This window comes from Dipodomys ordii, unplaced genomic scaffold, assembly GCF_000151885.1.
Source record: "Dipodomys ordii isolate 6190 unplaced genomic scaffold, Dord_2.0 Scaffold195, whole genome shotgun sequence".
In the NCBI taxonomy this organism is placed as follows: Eukaryota; Metazoa; Chordata; class Mammalia; order Rodentia; family Heteromyidae; genus Dipodomys; species Dipodomys ordii.
The window spans coordinates 304,241-323,442 of record NW_012267411.1 but is presented as its reverse complement, the minus strand read 5'-3'; the positions used below and the strand labels follow the sequence as shown (position 1 = coordinate 323,442).

Here is a 19,202-nt window from a genome sequence, read left to right as displayed (position 1 = left end):
ATCTTAGCCCCTCGCGTACTCGCGTTTTCTGCCTGACTCCCTCTCCGGAGGGGTGGTGGTGGTGAGAGAAGCCATAAGCTTGTCAAAGCCGGGTTATCCGGACGCACTTCCGCCTCCCCGGGACTCGGGACGTATTGCGCACGCGCGAGCGGCAACTCCGGCGCGGGTGGCTTCCGCTCCCATCGTGCACTGCGAGCCGAATCATGGATCACACTGGTAAGGAGGCGGAGGCTCTGGGGGTCCCGGTTTCTACCCCCCACAACTGATGTGGGACTCCTAGCGCAGTAGGCCAAAGGGGCTATGCTCTACCAACACCTCTGGAGTATAGCGGGGAGAACCGAAGCTCGCAGAGCCTTTCCTGTGCGGAGCGGGGCCTGCGGCTTCCCGGCCTACTGTCCGGTGCTGTGCCTCCATCCTTGGGGCCGGCCAAAGCCGCGGCTTCTCTGGTGCTGCCGAGATCGGAGCCGGGACCCGGGAGTCGCGAGCGTGGTGGGAGTGGGAGGGTGGAGGGAAGATCTCTTCCCCCCCCCCCCTCAGCCCAAATGCTCTGCATTACGTTACGGGGAATTGTAGGGTGGATTCCGTTCTCCGAGCTAGAGGAGCAAATTATTTATGCTGGGAATAGATAGGTGAGAGGGTTGGAGACATTCTGAGTTCTCTTGTCAGCATTGGGGATGCTGCAGTGGTTAGCTTCTGCAGTGGTCCGCTTCTGTCGTTGTTGTGTCTCTGACCCTTAAAGGGTTTGACTAGTGGTTAGATTAGGAAGTCCTAAGCGGAGCACTTTTTCTAAACCCAAAGCATACCCCGCTTTTCGTCGGTCGTCCTTTTTCATCATTTGTAGCTGTTTATAAAGGGGATTTTTAAAAATCGAAGCATTCACGTCCTGAGCACCAAGTAAGAACAGCTCCACCTTTTGTTATGTGTTTATTGACTTTTCTTCCTTGTGGCTCTTGGATTTTGGATGAGTTAACTAGTCATTAAATGCGTCAGTTTTATCGATCATAGCACAAATAGGGGAAAAGATCTACTTAGGTATTGATTGGAATGTCTACATCAGATAACCTACTTAATTATATAATGTAAATATGTATGCTATATGTATCATATACATATATATACACACACACACACACACATCAGAGTCAGGTGTTTGTAGGTCTGGGAATGGGATGATGGTATAGTAAATAACAGGACTGGGTTCGTGTCCTATTGGAGATTACATTGATTTGGGGAAAACAAGAGTTGCTGGGGTTTTTTTTACTTTTAAATAAAATTTGTTTGCATATGACAGTTGAGTGCTTTGAAGAAAACTGGGCGCTCTGCCGTAGAAAATTTCAGGTAAATTGCACAAGGATGGTCTTTCTGGAAGGGTAATAGTTAAGCTGAGGTCTGGTAGATGAGAAGAATCTGGCCGTAGAATAGGGCAAGGGAAAAAGCATTCCCAGCTAATATAAAGGCACTGAGAGATGAGGTGGTGTAGAGAAAGCCAGTACTCTGTAGCCTAGTTAGAAAGAGGAAATGAGCCCTTTAGATGATATGGGAAAGGGGAAACTCTTCAAAGCTCTTGTTCAGGACTTTGAAAACCATGCCGAAGATGTGTAAGTGACTATAAGCTATTGAACAGAAGCAGTAGAGAAATGTAATAGTTTAAATATGGACTATTCTGTGGAAAATACTGTAATAGAGGAAGACAAGAAGAATAGAAAATAATCTACAAGACAATATTAGTAGTCCAGAGGAGCACTTGGTTTAGTGAAAATGAATAGGTGGTTCTTTTTTTTTTTTTTTTGGTAGGTTGCAGGGCTTGAACTCTGGGCCTGGGCGCTGCTGTCCCTCAGCTCTTCAGCTCAAGGCTCGCGCTCTACCACTGGAGCCATAGCGCCACTTCCGGCTTTTTTTGTGTATGTAGTGCTGAGGAATCGAACCCAGGGCCTCATGCATGCAAGGCAAGCACTCTACCTCTGAGCCATCTTCCCAGCCCCGAATAGGTGGTTCTTGTAGCTTGATAGAATACTTGGCCAGCAGTCCAAGGTCCTGGGGTTGATCTCCATCAACTCAGAAATGACCCCCCCCCAAAAAAAGAAGAAGAAGAAGTGGGGAGAGGAGGAATGGGCAGCTACAGTAAATATTTTGATGGTAGACCTGAAACATTAACTCATCAATTTGTTTGGAGATGTGTGAGGAAAAACAAGAAATGCTTGGGTTTCTGATATGTCCATCATGCTAGTGCCTGATGTTAAGTTGGGGACAACTTAGAAAAATGTACCTTTTAAAAATGATAGGAAGGGGCTGGGAAGGTGGCTCAGTGGTAGAGTGCTTGCCTTGCATGTGTGAGGCCCTGGGATCGATTCCTCAGCACCACATAAGCAAAAAGAAAAAAGCCAGAAGTGGCTCTGTGGCTCAAGTAGTAGAGTGCTAGCCTTGAGCTGAGGAGCTGAGGGACAGCACCCAGGCCCAGAGTTCAGGCCCCACGACCGGACCCAAATAAATAAATAAATAAAAATGATAGGAAGCCAGGTGCTGGTGGCTCACACCTGTAATCCTAGCTACTCAGGAGGCTGAGATCTGAAGATCGTGGTTCAAAGTCAGCCCAGGCAGGAAAGTCTGTGAAACTCTTATCTCCAATAAACCAATAGAAAACTAGAAGTGGTGCTGTGGCTCAAGGGGTAGAGCACTCACCTTGAACTGAAGAGCGCAGGGACAGCGCCTAAGCCCAGAGTTCAACCTACCAAAATAAATAAATAAAAATGATAGGAGACAGGCTGAGAACTTGGCTTAGTTGGTAGAGTGCTTGCCTCACGTGCATGAGGCCCTGGGTTTGATTCCTCAGCACCACATAAGCAGAAAAAGCCCAAAATGGTGCTGTGGCTCAAGTGGTAGGGTGCTAGCCTTGGGCTGAAGAGCTGAGGGACAACGGCCAGGCCCCATGAATGACAAAAAATAAAAGAAGATAGGAGAGGGCTGGGAAGGTGGCTCAATGGTCGAGTGCTTGCCTTGCATGCATGAGGCTCTGGGTTTGATTCCTCAGCACCACATAAACAGAAAAAGCTGGAAGTGGTGCTGTGGCTCAAGTGGCAGAGCCCTAGCCTTGAGCTGAAGAGCTGAGGGACAGTGCCCAGACCCAGAATTCAAGCCCCATGACCACCCCTCTCCCCCTCAAAAAAAATAAAGATAGGAGATAGGCATTTGAAAACAATTTGATTTTGGACTGCCAAGTATGAGGTGTATATTGATACATGGAGGGAAAGGAAAGATAGGAACTGAAAATATATATTTGGAGATTTGTTGTAGTTGATACCTTGAGGCAGAGGATTGGTGAGATCATTTGAGTGAGTACAGAATAAAAGAAGGACTGAAATCAAGTTCTAAGGAACTCCAATGTCTGGAAAATTTGTAGAGTTGAAATTTTGGGATCTTGAAGGTACAGCGTTTGTTACAGCAAAAATATTTCTCATTTGATCTTGTTACTAGACTTGGGAATCAAATCCCTGCCACAGTTCGAAGACTTTTAAGTATGGAAATAGGAATCTAAATGTTTGTATAAAAGTGCTCATCATCCTACTTTTCTAAGCGAAAAGGTTTCTTCAGGAAGTAAAAGTCATCCTAATTGAAAACAGTCATTAGTGTGCTGACCAGTCAGATGTCTTCTGCTAGAACATTAGCATTATGTGCTTTCAGTTTTTTTTATGAAGCTGTCTCCTTAATGCTTCATATCAAAAGACAGTATCAGTTATTATGCATTGAATGTGAGAAAAATTTCACATCTTACAAAAAAGTTTAAATTTTAAATTTTCATTGTTAGTAAAATGAATATGATAACTAGTTGAATCACAAAGCCTTTGGCAAATGAGGAAAATGCCGATTAGTTAATTGGCAATGTAGTGATAGAATAGACATAGGCATCTTAAAGGAATAATTTTCATGAATCAAGAAGTCTTAATCCATTTTATGATCAGATGTAAAATTCAAATGTAAAATAAGATGTAGAAAAGAATGACTCCAAGAAATTACCAGTTACCTTTTGATTCATTCTTTGGTCTGTGCTAAGAAAAATCTGCACATCTGTAAAAGAACCTAAAATAGTTCTTTTTAAAAAAATTTGTTTTATTGTAAAGATGCTGTACAGAGGGGTTACAGTTACATGAGTAAGGTAATGAGTACATTTCTTTTTTTTTTTTAATTGTGAAAATACCGTACAGAGGGGTTACAATTACATGGGCAAGGTAATGAGTACATTTCTTATCAAGCATTGTTGCCTCCTCCTTTGTTTCCCCTTCCTATCCCTTCCCATCTCCCACCCCTCCACTCTTCCCCACCCCTGTAAAATAGTTCTTGTATTATTTTTTTAAAACTATGTTTAGAGGAATGGTATTGTAGAGATCATATCAACCAGTATCACTGAGTTATATCCCTGTTACTTTCTTCGCTCCTTTTATCCAAGATAAAATATTAAATATTAAAAAAGTAAACTAAATAGACTCATTTTGTTCAGATTAGCAGCAAATGTACTAAAAGTGGACTTATTTTAAAATGAATTTAATTGTCCATTCCTCACTTTATGTCCATCCCAGGACTTTATGTTTTATGCTTTGTTTTGTTACTGTTATCAAAAACTGTGCTGTGTCTTTTATTTTTTTTTTTTAAACAGCAATGCATGGATCTTCCCTACAACACACCATACCACTCCTGGGCATCTACCCAGAACATCACAAGCCAGGATACCATAAAGACACTTGCACATCCATGTTCATTGCTGCACTATTCACAGTAGCCCAGTTACATAATGATCCAGATGGTCATTAACAAATGAGTGGACACAAAAAAATGTTACCTGTACACAATGGAATTTTACACAGTCATTAGAAAGAAAAAAATTATATCATTTGCAGGGAAATGGATGGACCTAGAACAATAAATGTTAAGTGAGGTAAGCCAGGCTGAGAGAGACAAATGGCTCATGTTTTCTCATATGTGGAAGCTAGATCTAGAATACACCAGGCATGAATATTATGCAGGACTGTAGGCATTCACACACAGTGAGACCAAAGCACACACTGAGGGGAGAAACACAAAGGGCAGTGCCTCTGTGCTTCCTGTCATACAAAAATAATATTTCTCGAAATGAACTCCAGAAAATAGAAACAAGGGTTTTCTTTTTTTAATCTTTTGTCTTTGTTTGCTTTTCTGTCTTGGAGGGGGAAAAAGGGTGGCCAAAAAATGGAGGGACATCAGGTGAACAAATGCAGCAGTGGTAATTAGAAACTATGTTGAAAATGAACTTTATAACTTGTGGGTGGGGATAGGAGGGAAAAACTGGGAGAAAACTAAGGAAGGAGTTACATTGTCCAGAAAGAAATGTACTTATTACCTGATTAAATGGTAACTCCTGTATATCACCTTTATTATAACAATGTGTGTGTGTGTGTGTGTATAGCACAAAAAACTTGAAATTTATATTTAAAAAATAACAGCCTGTAATCTTAGCTACTCAGGAGGCTGATATCTGAGGATCATGGTTCAAAGCCAGCCTGGGCAGGAAAGTCCATGAGACTCTTATCTCCAGTAAACTACTCAGAAAACTGGGAAGTGGCGCTGTGGCCCAAGTGGTAGAACGCTTGCCTTGAACTGAAGAGCTGCATGATAGCACCCCAGTTCAAGCCCACAACGACCGACAAAAAAAAAAAAAAAGAAAGAACTAATCTCAGAATGTTGTCACTATTAAGCCTTGTTATTTATAATTTGAAATCTGTGAGAGAAACAGTGACATTTTGATGGGCAGCTGGCTCTTTGAATCATGTTGTTTAAGGTTGTATGAGAATAGACTTGCAATAAAGTGTTGGAAACCCACTAAAACTCCCTTTAATAATATCTAAAGGAAATCTGTCTACAACAGCTTGCTGTTTTTAGTTCATTGGAAAATGAGAAATACTTTTTGAGCAACCGAAAGTCATTGTCATATCTGCTTTAGGCTCTTGCATTACTGTTTTTTTTTTTTTTGAGTATCATGGACTTTCCTGCCCAGGCTAGTTTCGAACTGTGATCCTCAGATCTCAGCCTCCTGAGTAGCTAGGATTAGAGGCATGAACCACCAGCACCCGGCTTTCTTGCATTACTTTTAAGTACATTTACATAGATTGACTTTTTTTTTTTGGTTGGTCATGGGGCTTGAACTCTGGGCCTGAGCGCTGTCCCTCAGCTCTTCAGCTCAAGGCGAGCGCTCTACCACTTGAGCTACAGCACCACTTCTGGTTTTCTGGTGATTTATTGGAGATAAGAGTCTCACAGTCTCTCCTGCCCGGGCTGGCTTCGAACCGCGATTCTCAGATCTCAGCCTCCTGAGTAGCTAGGATTACAGGCGTGAGCCACCAGCGCCCGGCTCATTTACATAGATTGGCAAATGCAATGTAACAGATAAAATACATTAGCCAACTTGGTCGTTTAGTGAAATGTTGAAAGTTGATAAAGTTGGGTAAACCCAACTAAAGATTTTAGCTAACAGTGGAATTCCTTTTCCATGAGTTTTAGGGGTGGGGGGGATGCAGTTTTATAAAAGTAGGAAGTACAGTGAAAAATGTTAAAAATAATCATTTCCGATCCATTTAAAAAAATTTTTTTTTGGTGTCCGGTTGTGGGGCCTGAACTCTGGGCCTGGGCACTGTCCCTTAGCTCTTCAGCTCAAGGCTAGCACTCTACCACTTGGGCCACAGCGCCACTTCCGGCTTTTTTTTGCTTATGTGGTGCTGAGGAATCGAACCCAGGGCCTCATGCATGCAAGGCAAGCGCTCTACCACTGAGCCACCTTCCCAGCCCCTAAATTATGTTTTGTATATTCACAAAAACAATATAAACTTACTGTGACATCATTGGGAGTCATTAGTAGTAGTTTACTACCACATTTTGGCTTACTAAATCATGTGGCTATCAAACTTTCTTGGGATTTTGTATGGTAGCTTGTGTTTCAAACAGTATAATTTAGAAATTACTTGCATTATATTCCTTTTTGTCTCTAGGTAAAGTTGAGCATTCTCCCCCCTCTAACTTCCCATTCTGCTATACTGAGATTTGAACTCTGGATCTGTTATTTTGGGAAGCAAAATACTCTATTGCTAAGCCATACCCCCAGTCTTGTGATACATCTTTTTTATACTTGAAAAAAGGCAGTTCTTGAGCTTTCCATGAGTCAGTTTTATGAGCTAATGTATTTCTTGTTCAGGGTACATGAATTACTTTAGTTCATAAATAATAACCAGAAGAGATTAAAAGTGTCAGTTATTTAAGCCCAATTTGAAGATAGAAACATTGTATATTCCTAAACTATTAATTTCCTACTTCAGTGCTTACTAAGAATAACTCAGTTGCAAATGTCTCTACAAATGTTATTGTATGTTTTGCTACTAAATGTATAATTTGTGCAATATTCCTGAATAGTTTTTAGACAAACTATACTTGAGATTTATTATTTCCCTTAAAATTAACTTCATTTTCAGATGAATTAGTCATCAAAGTTGGTTTTGTATTTTCAGTTTTATAAGTTACCCTGATGTAGTTTTAGTAAGTAGATTTAGTAAATTTATTGTGTGGCTACTTCGCAAGTGTGAGAATTAGACACAATATAGAGTTTTTTTTTTTTATTTTAAGAGATCTCTTTTTTACAGTTGAGAATAGGATCTTAAGTCCTTAAAGGGTTTTATGTTCCTATAATGGAATTATATGGAATACTTTGGGTTCAATTTTCTAGGAAGAAGTAAAGTTTCTGTAACTTACTAGTTTCTAAGAGGGTTTCTTGTCTCAAAGGGGGTCAAAAATATTTCTTCAAAGGTTTATCAATAGAGAAAAATAGGGATTAAATTCAGGTCAGTTTAATACTTAAAACCAAGATAGATAGATAGGTAGATAGATTAATGTTGCCAGTCCTAGGTGCTATCTTTGAGCTTTGTGCTCAAGGCAAAACAGCTTTTCTGTTCTATCATTTGAGCCACAGCTCCATGTGTAGCTTTTTGGTGGTTAGTAGTTGATAGAGTTTTACAAAATTAACTACCTGGGCTGGTTTTGAGTGGGGAGCCTCAGATCTCAGTCTCCTGAGTAGCTAGGATTACAGGCATGAATCACTGGTGTAGGCTAAAACTGAGATCTTTAATCCTTGATAATGTTGGCTATGTTGTTTTAGTACTTGTAACTCTAATCTTCAGAAAGAAAAACTAAAAGGAATTACCATTCTTTTTTCTCCCCCTCACATAGACAATGAGTTGCAAGGCACTAACAGTTCCGGATCCTTGGGTGGGCTTGATGTTCGCAGACGGATTCCTATAAAACTCATCTCTAAACAAGCAAACAAGGCTAAACCTGTACCTCGAACTCAAAGGACAATTAACAGGATGCCTGCAAAGGCTCCACCTGGTGAGGAAGGTAATTTAATAGGTGTATCAGTTTTTCTGCTTTAATCTGTACCATAGAAGCTGTGTGATCTTAGGTGCTTAAAGCTATCCTTACATAAAATACAAAAACAAAACAAAACATATATGCTATTCATTCTCCAACCTTTTTTGACTCAAACCTTATTTGACTCCCATTTTGGCTTGCTTTACTTTTTTCTTCATAAGTTTTCCTATGAAAAGAATCTATAAACAGTTTGGGAGAAAGCATAACATTAGAAATAGTTTTCTCCTCTCTACTCTTCAAAGATAATCTGTCTTTAATACAGGAATATTAATCACATATAATTTCATTTTTTCCATGTAATCTGCATTTAAGAGTTTGCCTTACCAGTACCATACAGATGTGCTTCATTTTATAAACTGGTTTAACCAGATATCATGGCATGTTCTTAAAACACCAGCACTCAAGAGGCTGAGGCAGAATTCATGAATTCAAGGCTAGCCTGGGCCACATGGAAATACCCCATTTTAAAACAAACATATATAATTTTCTGTGTTTATTTGATAAATATACCCTAATTTATTTGATAATGTTTTTTTAATTTGTTTTGCTGTAACTATTTTAGTAAATATCCTTACACATACAGCTTACCATGTGTACTTTGTAGAATCTGTACTTTGCAAAACATTTGGACATTTAAAACTTGATAATTGTATATTTTGAAATGTCAAATATTGTTAATTTATTCTTCAGGAAAAGTATATTAATTTATACTCCCACACAACAATATTTGGTATTATGAAAGTTTTGTTTTGATGTAAATGTCTTCAATTATGTGTGAGGTTGTATACTTTTTCATAGTTGGCCATTTCTTCTGCCTAGGTGTTTCCTGTTTATGCCCTTTTCCAAATTTTCTTTTTGGCTGCCTGTCTGTATTTCTATGAGTTCTTGGTCAATTAACAAAACCGGCTGCTTGTTACATTGTATATATTTTTTGTCTTGAATTTTATCCATAAAACTTTTACTGAAAAGCCCTTGACAATTTTTTGTGGTCAGATAGTCTTTGCTGTTATTTATCTTAGGCTTTAAGAAATTCTTAAAGTGCCTTCTTCATGTGTTGAGTATGAAACCATTTTCCTATCTTATCATTTAGTACAACTCAGCATACTATGGTCTATGAAGTAGATCTTGGCTCTATTTTTAGAAATAACATTTCTGTAACAGTCAAACAATTCATTAAAGTATTGTATATGGCTATTCTCATAGTACAATAACAACTGAGTAATTGTGACAGAGACTATACATCCTAGAAAGCTGAAAATAGGAAAAAATATTGAAAAAATAATTGGCCTTTTGCAGTATTTACGGATATATATTTTGTCTATTTAATATAAAAAAATAAGGTGAGCTCTTGCTTATTTTTTTCCTCCTAGCCAGTATGTCCTCTATTCAATTGTATTTTCTTTTCTTTTTGAAGCGGAATCTTGCCATTGCATATAATATAGTTCTTAATGTAATTAGGTCTGTTTCTGCACTTTCTGTTGTGTTCCAGCAATTTATGTTTCTTTTAGAAACATGTTAAATCTTATGAAACATGGTTTCTGTACTGTAAGTTTTTTTTGTTTACGTAAACAAGTATATTTGAAGTTGAAATGTAGAGAGCCTTGAGGTATAATTCAGTGGTAGACCATATGCTTAGCATGTGCAAAGGCCTAGGTCCAATTCTTAGCACCAAAGTCAGTCACATTAGTAGCAGCCTACAGGTTGCTACATTGTCTGTAATGTAGGCTTCCCTGCCCTTTGGCTTTTCTTAGGTTATATTTAAAGTATAAACAATATACAATTACAATCTTGGTAAATATCCATATACTACAATAAAACTCAAATTTCCCTTCTGCCTTTTTCCTTGATATCCCCTCATACCCTCACGCTATTTATTTAGCCCCTTCTAGAGGGAACTACTATTAGTAGCTTCTTTGTCATGGAGCTAACTGACCCTCAAGATAATTACTGAATACTTTAGTTTCACCTATTTATATAATTTTTGATTATTCTAAGGCATTGATCAAAATAAGGAGTTTTGGGTGCCAGGATAATTATACGAACATAGCTTAATGACAGAAATTCTATTTGAACCACTCTGAAAAATGGTAATATGCTTCATATTTCCTTGGCCACTGATCTCAATAATTTTCTGGGTTTGGAATACTGATTTTCCTTACTTTGAATTGTAAATGATACCAGCTTTTATGAGGTATGGGCCACATAAAAGACCCCAGGGACACTCAGGTGTCATACGAACACCCTAGCTTTGAACTAGATATTTGTATTAGAGATAAATAGCAATATAGTAGAGTATCTATTAGCTTCAATTTTTTTTTTTTTTGCATCACTTTGTGTGTGTCTGTCTGTACACAGGTGCTGTAATTTAGCCATGTGGGCAAAGTTAAAACTTGTGTGCTTTGGCTACTCTGTTTACCAGTTCTAGGGCCAAAAGAGTCGTGAGAAGCCTGGCACCTTGGAGGGATATATTTGTCTACTCAGCTTTACTTTAGGTAATTGGATTCTATCTAGAATTCCCATTAGACTATTCATTGGTTTTCTGTTCTTTTGTGTAAGAGAATTGCCACCAATTTTTTAATCAATTAGACCAGAGGAATTGAGCCCATTTGATCTTGATGTTACCCAAGTATATTGATGGTTACATGTGTAGATGAAGAAGATATTTGTAAGTATTATGGCTACTGCTGTTTAGTCACTCTCAGCTTAGGACTAAAGAAAAATATACCTAATTTGGTAGGTCATAAGAAAGTCTGCAGAATCATTTATGTTTTCAATGAAGTTTTATATTAGAGAGTCTTGGATTTATTTGAGCACTTTAATGGTAGTCAGGAGCTGTAGGTCTCTTCTTGGCTCTGCTACTAATCTGATAATAGTGAGTTACTGAATATAAACCAAACTGCAGTATTTGCATTTGCAAGTGGGGGGATTAGATTAAATGGTCATTAACATCACTTGTGACATACTGTGAATGAGTTTTAGTTATCTTGCTAGAAGACCTTTAAAAGGCATCAAGACGAGCTTTTCAGTGAACAGTGTGCTGTGTCATGTAAATATACTTCCAGAGTGAAATTTCGGGTTTGGAAAATTAATAGGTAACACTTGTCTTTTTTTTTCTCAGAAGGATTTGATTATAATGAAGAAGAACGTTACGACTGTAAAGGAGGCGAACTGTTTGGAAATCAGCGAAGATTTCCTGGACACCTTTTTTGGGACTTTAAGGTATAACTAAAAATGAAAAATTAAGCATTAGGTACTTGTAATGCAGAACACATGATTCACACCATGTCTGGTATGAATTTTATTATGTCTGTGACTTTCAGCACACAAAAATCATTTGACTATTAGTGCCATATTTGCAGAAATAATCCTAAGTAATGGTTTAGATAAGTAATTTCAGTAACTACTATTTAAAAAGAAAATAAACAAGTGGCATATGCTAATAAACCTAGTTCCAGTTGTTGCAACAACTTTTACCCCCTTTCATTGTATGCATTAGAGATATAAATTTTTGGAATTACTTAAGGATGAAATTTTAATATCATTTCAACAGATAAACATCTTAGGTGAAAAAGATGATACTCCAGTTCATTTCTGTGACAAATGTGGATTGCCTATTAAAATCTATGGGCGAATGGTAAGTATAATTAAAATTAACCTTTTCTATAGAGGTGAGATTCTGGAATTTAAGTAGATAAGTTTATTACTGTTTAATAACTTTATAGTGTTTAGAAACAAACATGAAATACCTAAGGGAAGTTTTGAACTAGTTGTTTTACTACTTTGAAATAGTTTCAGGAGAAACATAAAAACATGTTAGAATCTTTTTTTCAGGAGCTTTTAAACTGTTGGAGCTATGGTTAAAATATATAAAGTTGACCAGAAAGTTTAAGCAGATAGCTTATGGCTTCATGGTATAGGCCTGTGATTTCAGCCCTTGGGAGTTTAAGCAGGAAGATGATGAGTTTAAGGCCAGCCTTAGCTATGTAGGGAGTTTGAGGCTAGCCTGGGCTTATTAGAGTGAGACAATGTCTCATTAAAATAAAAATAAATACAAAATGTAAGCAGATATACTTACATTGGAAAGGGACCAAAGTTTTCAACAATCCTCAAAAGGCTTTATGAAAAAGTTTGACTATTGATTTATATAAGTAGTATAGTAAGTGTTAAAAACAAACAAACAAACAAACCAGGGGGCTGGGAAGGTGGCCCAGTGGTAGAGTGCTTGCCTTGCATGCATGAGGCCCTGGGTTTGATTCCTCAGCACCACATAAACAGAAAACCCAGAAGTGGCCCTATGGCTCAAGTGGTAGAGTGCTAGCCTTGAGCTGAAGAGCTGAGGGACAGCACCCAGGCCCAGAGTTTAGGCCCCATGACCGGCAAAAAAAAAAAAACCCAAAAAACAGCTCTCTGGTGCCTTCTGTGTGTGATGAGTGATGTAGGTCACTGTTAACTAATGTTTTTTGTGGAAATAAAATTTTAAGTTCTAATATACTTAACTATAATATATTTGTTTACAGATTCCATGCAAGCATGTTTTTTGCTATGACTGTGCTATTTTACATGAGAAAAAGGGAGATAAGATGTGTCCAGGGTAAGCTAAGGTTATTTTTACATTTTAAATGGTTAAGTTTGTAATGTAATGAACTCTAAGCTGTTTTAGAATTTGGGGTCTGATGTAGATCAGGCAAGGGCTCAGATGTGCAGACAAGACTAATCCTCTGTGATCTAGGGCTGGCTTTAGTTTAAGATGTGTCTAAGCAGCCACTGTCCACCAATTCAGAGTGGTCAAAATGATGAAATCTGTTTGCCATCATAGAATGAATATTATATAAAGAGCGATTATTTTCTGGGTCATTAAGAGAGAGGTAATATGCTATGGTATATAGTTGAAAGCAGATTCACATGACTATTGGGTGACAGATTCCTGGAACTGCTATTAACTTCCTAAATTCCTTTTAACTGAAACTAACTCAAGACTTTTAATAGTGGTTGCTAACTAAGCTACTTGGGTCAGGCCTCGGTGACTCATGTTTCTAATTCTAGCTACTCAGGAGGCTAATCTCTGAGGATTTAAGTTCAAAGCCAGCCCTAGCAGGAAAGTCTATGTGATTTTTATTTCCAATTAAACACCAAAAAAGCCAGAAATGGAGCTGTGACTCAAATGGTAGTGCAATAGCCTTGAGCATAAAAGCTCAGTGATAGCATTCTTTAAGCCCAAGGACCAGCATACACACACAAAAAAATGCTACTTGGGTTTTTAAGGGATGAGTCCTTTTCGGAGAATGAGAAAATAGCATCACTGGGAGAGAAAGAGATGATTTATGGATAACAGTAACAACAAAATTTTTTAGCATATTCTACTTTTAAAGCAGCATTATGAATTTATATATGATAAAGTACTGAATGTATCAAATGATGACATGTGCTTGGTGGCATTACCTACTTACTGATGATTAAGTGATGTCACTTTGATCATTGCATTTAATCTTACGGATATTTTAAGTAAGTAGATATAAAAACATTGTGAGTTTGGAAGAGTAAATCTTTAAATGCCATTTTACAAAGAAGAAGGTATAAACTCAGATCCATTAAATATCTTCCAATTTGAGAGCCACTACTATATCTCAGCTCTTTGGATTTCTAATTTGGTGTTCTTTCCAAATGTCATGAAACTTTTAAAGACCAGAGTGGATTAAATGTAAATGAATAGTAGTTATTATTTTGAACTGAAGCATTATGAAAATGTTAAGTTTAGTACTTGGAATTTAGAAAGAATATGTACTACATTAAATTTGTCTGATAACCCAGAAAAACTTTCATTAAAGAAACTTGATAGTCAAGATTTGAATTTTTAAGTTACTTACATTGGTTAATGTTAGGAAAGCTAGTGATTAGATAGAATAATCAAATTTGTTCTTAAAGTTCTTGAAGCATTTTTCACTTAGTGTCTACTCCTTCATATTTGTTTAGTAAATACTTGACAGTATTCAGGTTTGAATTCTGTGATTGTGATGATATTTTGCTTTGCCTTGATTTTTTTTTTTTTAAACAAATGGATACAAAGAATACATTCAGGGGGCTGGGAAGGTGGCTCAATGGTAGAGCGCTTGCCTTGCATGCCTGAAGCCCTGGGTTCGATTCCTCAGCACCACATAAGCAAAAAGAAAAAAGCCGGAAGTGGCGCTGTGGTTCAAGTGGTAGAGTGCTAGCCTTGAGCTGAAAAGCTGAGGGACAGTGCCCAGGCCCAGAGTTCAGGCCCCACAACCAGACCCAAAAAGAAAAAAAAAAAAAAAGGAATACATTCAGGGTGTTGGAAATACACAAGGTCTTTCAGTGTGGTCATATTTTGTTGCTAATGGCATTAAGAGTTCTATGTTGACAGAAATGCTAAAACAATACAGTTGGAAAGTCTTATGAATATTTTATTTTTTACATAATGCTTTCAAAGTAGATCTTTTTAAAAACAAGTACATTATTTTTATATTCTTTTCCTAGTAAGTTTTTTCTCCCTTTCTAATTCAGCTGTAGTGATCCTGTGCAGCGAATTGAGCAGTGTACACGAGGTTCTCTCTTCATGTGTAGCATTGTTCAAGGGTGCAAGAGAACGTACCTATCTCAGAGAGACTTACAGGCTCATATCAACCATCGCCATATGAGAGCTGGAAAACCTGTTACCCGGGCTTCACTTGAAAATGTTCATCCTCCTATTGCCCCACCACCAGCTGAAATCCCTGATCGTTTCATAATGCCACCAGACAAGCACCATATGAGCCATATTCCGCCAAAGCAGCACATCATGATGCCACCACCTCCTTTGCAGCATGTGCCACACGAGCACTATAATCAGCCACATGAGGATATTCGAGCTCCTCCAGCAGAATTGTCCATGGCTCCGCCTCCACCTCGTTCAGTCAGTCAGGAAACTTTTCGTATTTCAACAAGAAAACACAGCAACTTAATAACTGTCCCTATTCAGGATGACTCAAACTCAGGTGCTAGAGAACCGCCACCTCCTGCCCCAGCACCTGCTCACCATCATCCTGAATATCAGGGTCAACCAGTGGTCTCGCACCCTCATCATATTATGCCTCCACAGCAACATTATGCACCACCCCCACCTCCTCCACCACCAATAAGCCATCCAATGCCCCATCCTCCCCAGGCGGCAGGTACTCCTCACTTGGTATATAGCCAAGCTCCACCTCCTCCAATGACCTCTGCTCCTCCACCAATAACCCCTCCCCCAGGACATATTATTGCCCAGATGCCACCTTACATGAATCATCCTCCTCCAGGACCTCCCCCACCTCAGCATGGTGGTCCACCTGTAACTGCTCCCCCTCCTCACCATTACAATCCTAACTCTTTACCCCAGTTTACTGAGGATCAAGGAACTCTGAGCCCTCCATTTACACAACCAGGAGGAATGAGTCCTGGTATATGGCCAGCACCAAGAGGGCCGCCTCCTCCTCCACGAATGCAGGGTCCGCCTTCTCAAACCCCACTTCCTGGACCACATCATCCAGATCAGACAAGATACAGACCGTATTATCAATGAGGATAGTATTTTGAACTGAAGTTATGAAAAAATAAACTTACATGTAGTCAGTTTTTTAATTCTGCTTTGACTGTATGGGAAGGAAAATACAAGTACCTCCTGTGAGGTGCTTTAAAACAGATAGGGTCGTACCTATTGAAATGGTTTTAAATCTTGACCTTAGAATTGATTTCTACTACTATACTGTAGTGCAGATAAGCGGCTCAATTGAGCACATAACATTTTAACAACTGTTTCCCTAGTCTGGGAAATTGACCCAGAAGTGACCATTTGTAAAAACTGAAAAAATTTTTTCATTGTTCCACTTTCAAAAATACTGCTTTTTTGGTTAAACCCAATGTTTACTTTTTCTTGTGATAACATTTTGTTAACCTGTGTAAAAGGATTAAATTTCAGTATGGTTGTAAAAATGCTTTATGTGAATTAAAGTGCAGCCACATACTGTTTTTTAAAACCATGTTTTACCACTAATTTCCCAAAGTTATAATAAAATCCTGAAAATAAAACTCTACTAGAATTTGCTATTAGACAGACTGTTAAATGATAGAGAATCACTTCACATTTTAGGCACTGAAGTTTTGAGGTATATTGAGCATATGATGCACGTCACTGGGATGCCTTTTCATGTTTAGACAGCCTTTTTTGACAAAAATGACCTAATGGCAAATTTGTCATTTTATTTTGCTAGGTACAGGCAAAAAATTCCTCATCATCTTTGATCAGAAGCAAGGCAGGAGCACCAACATACATTGGGATACAGATGTTCATATTTGTGTTATTAAAAGGCATTCTAATATGGAAACATTGCCAAAGTAATCAATTCTACCATGCCCACATTGGTGATGAATACTCATTGATGCTTTTTTATAGAATGGTTGCAGTCACCTGCTGCATTACACTTTCTAATCTTAAGTAACATTATTTATAGACATGTTTGAATGGTGTTATTTAGATAAAGTGTGTTCTACTGTGTTCATTATTGTAAGCTAAATACTTAGGGCTGAAGAGGCTTTATATAAATCCTCTTCATGGCAGTTTGATTCTGTTCTTACATGAGTTTTTGTTGGGTTTTAACCTACGACTTGAATGCTATGGAGGAATTTGAATAATGTATTAATGAAAGATGTCTCTTGTAATCACAAATTAGCATTTGCTCAGGTTTCATTGCTATGTGATAGCAGTTTTTCCTCTAACTTGAATTTGGAAATCATTATTTCATATTCCTTTTTGTTGATAAAACAGTCTAAACCTGGAAAGTTTTAATATAGAGTCACCATTGAAGACTACCAGATAATTTTGTATTGGAAGAGAGAAGAGCAATGACTAAATTGTAAATTTCAGTGCTTTATAAGGTGCCTTGAGTTGACTTTTGTATTATAGGAGTTTGTTACAGTACAGCTAAGATGACCACTTAACAGTTTATAGAAATTTCATGTATCAATCAACATTCTTAGGATATTCCTACATATCCTTTAGGTTGAATAAACTCCTGTGAAACTTTTCCTCTCCCCTAAAATGGTGCATAATATAAACATGCTGTGTAGTATGCAGATGTCAGTTATTAGCTTATAGTGTATAAATTGAAAGCCTATTTCTTTCTTTGACAAAGAATGACCTGATGGCAAATTTGCCATTTTATTTTGCTAGGTACAGGCAAAAATTCCTCATCTTTGATCAGAAGCAAGACAATTTTTGAACTTAGGACAGAAGTTAGAAAAACTGTAAATGGCCATTTCAACCTTGTCCAGCCAAGAAGAGCTAATATACTTTTTTCTTAAGTAATTTTTCACACTTAGCAGTATGAGTCTAGTTTATTAATGCACTATTCCTGATAAGAAATTCTTGTTAGAGGCATGGGAGTGAAATAGTGTGAAATGTCAATGAGTGCTTCTATCATATTACTGTAGGTACATGGACTGGTGCAGACTTGATTCTTTTTCATGGCCCCACTTAGGAGCTATTAAAATGATTACTATTAAAATTCCAAACTGTTTTATGATTCATATAGTTAGAAAGTAGCCAAACTCATTGTAGAGTTTCTCAGCTATGAAGATCTCTCCTTTTGTTGAAATTTACTAGAATGTGGTTTAAAAACAAAACAAAACACCACTTAGCCTATGTTTCAGATAAAATAATGTCATGGTAAAACTTCACATTGAAAAATGAAATTTTTAAGTGATTTATTTTCAGTTAGGCTTAATAAATTTGTTATGCAGGGAAGCAGATGAGATGAATGTCCTATAGCAGACAAAGATTTTAAATGTTAGACTTGAATTCATCAGGTAATTGAAGAGGGTTGGTGGGTAGGAGGATACCAGATTACGTTTAGTGTTTCTTAAGGAAAAAGATGTGAATCCCAACCTTATTTCAGGGAAGCCTTTGAAGCTAATGATGGACTTAAGTCTAAATGTATGTTTCGTTATATTGCTCATAAGACTACTGAGGTGGCAGTTCTTTAAAATAATAAAATGGAAGCATAAATACTATTTTGCCTACAGTTTTTAACTGAATGATGTCACATTGGGAGAAAGTTATTCATGTTTATGTTGATACAACTTTCTATAGTAACATTAGGCTCACTTTTAAAAAGTGAAATAAGTTGATTGTGATATTTACTCACTGGCATATTTGTTTAAATACAGTATTTGGGGAAAGATCCATTGCAGAGACTGTACAAAACTTCATTTTGCCCTGTAAAAAACCACTTGTTTAAGACTAAATACTAATCAACTGTAACTGCAATATAAATACAAAAGGACATGTATGTGTATATGTAGGTATAATATATATCATATATATTGCAGATCTGACAAATAGGCTCTATGTTCTCTAAACATCCAAATCCATGGTGTGTAGTATTTTATAATCTTTATCCAATCACAGTTTCTATGGTATAGGATATAAATTTCATTTGAATATTTGTTTTAGACACACTGCTAAACAGTTGTGATGCACCGTCTAGAGATAAGTGACCCATAAACATTAAATTAGGAGTATGATGAAATCATGGGGGGAAAATGTATAACTGGGGTAATTTGCAACTGAATGCTTGTGAATGAAGATACTAAGTAGGTGAAAGCCACATAGGTAATGTGGTCAGAGTTTTCCAGCCAAACAAGTAATGGGGAGACCAGAGGCTTTCTAACCCATCTTTAAAGACTTCAGTAGACCCAGGAAGCCACATTGGCATTCTGAGCAGAGGAAT

At 37.7% G+C, this 19,202-nt stretch overlaps 1 protein-coding gene across 3 annotated transcripts; it reads left to right on the top strand.

The window, feature by feature from the left end:
• The first annotated feature begins 131 nt into the window (after positions 1-131).
• Positions 132-18,140, top strand: Cbll1 (Cbl proto-oncogene-like 1, E3 ubiquitin protein ligase). Of its 3 annotated transcripts, none has more exons than XM_013034755.1 (6): positions 132-216; positions 8,239-8,406; positions 11,561-11,658; positions 11,990-12,073; positions 12,957-13,030; positions 14,962-18,140. In XM_013034755.1, the coding sequence occupies exons 1-6, from the start codon at positions 204-206 to the stop codon at positions 15,995-15,997; spliced, it is 1,473 nt and encodes a 490-aa protein (XP_012890209.1). In that variant the 5' UTR covers positions 132-203; the 3' UTR covers positions 15,998-18,140. The 3 variants fall into 3 exon arrangements, with proteins under 3 accessions (XP_012890209.1, XP_012890208.1, XP_012890210.1); XM_013034754.1 differs by having other exon boundaries at positions 11,558-11,658; XM_013034756.1 differs by having other exon boundaries at positions 170-216; positions 8,239-8,397; positions 11,558-11,658.
• The last annotated feature ends 1,062 nt before the right edge of the window (positions 18,141-19,202 follow it).

Excerpts from the sequence above, each read along its gene's own strand:
- Cbll1 (XM_013034754.1), top strand. Across the intron at positions 8,407-11,557 it reads GGCTCCACCTGGTGAGGAAG|AAGGATTTGATTATAATGAA; the intron begins GTAATTTAATAG and ends TTTTTTTCTCAG. Across the intron at positions 11,659-11,989 it reads ACCTTTTTTGGGACTTTAAG|ATAAACATCTTAGGTGAAAA; the intron begins GTATAACTAAAA and ends TCATTTCAACAG.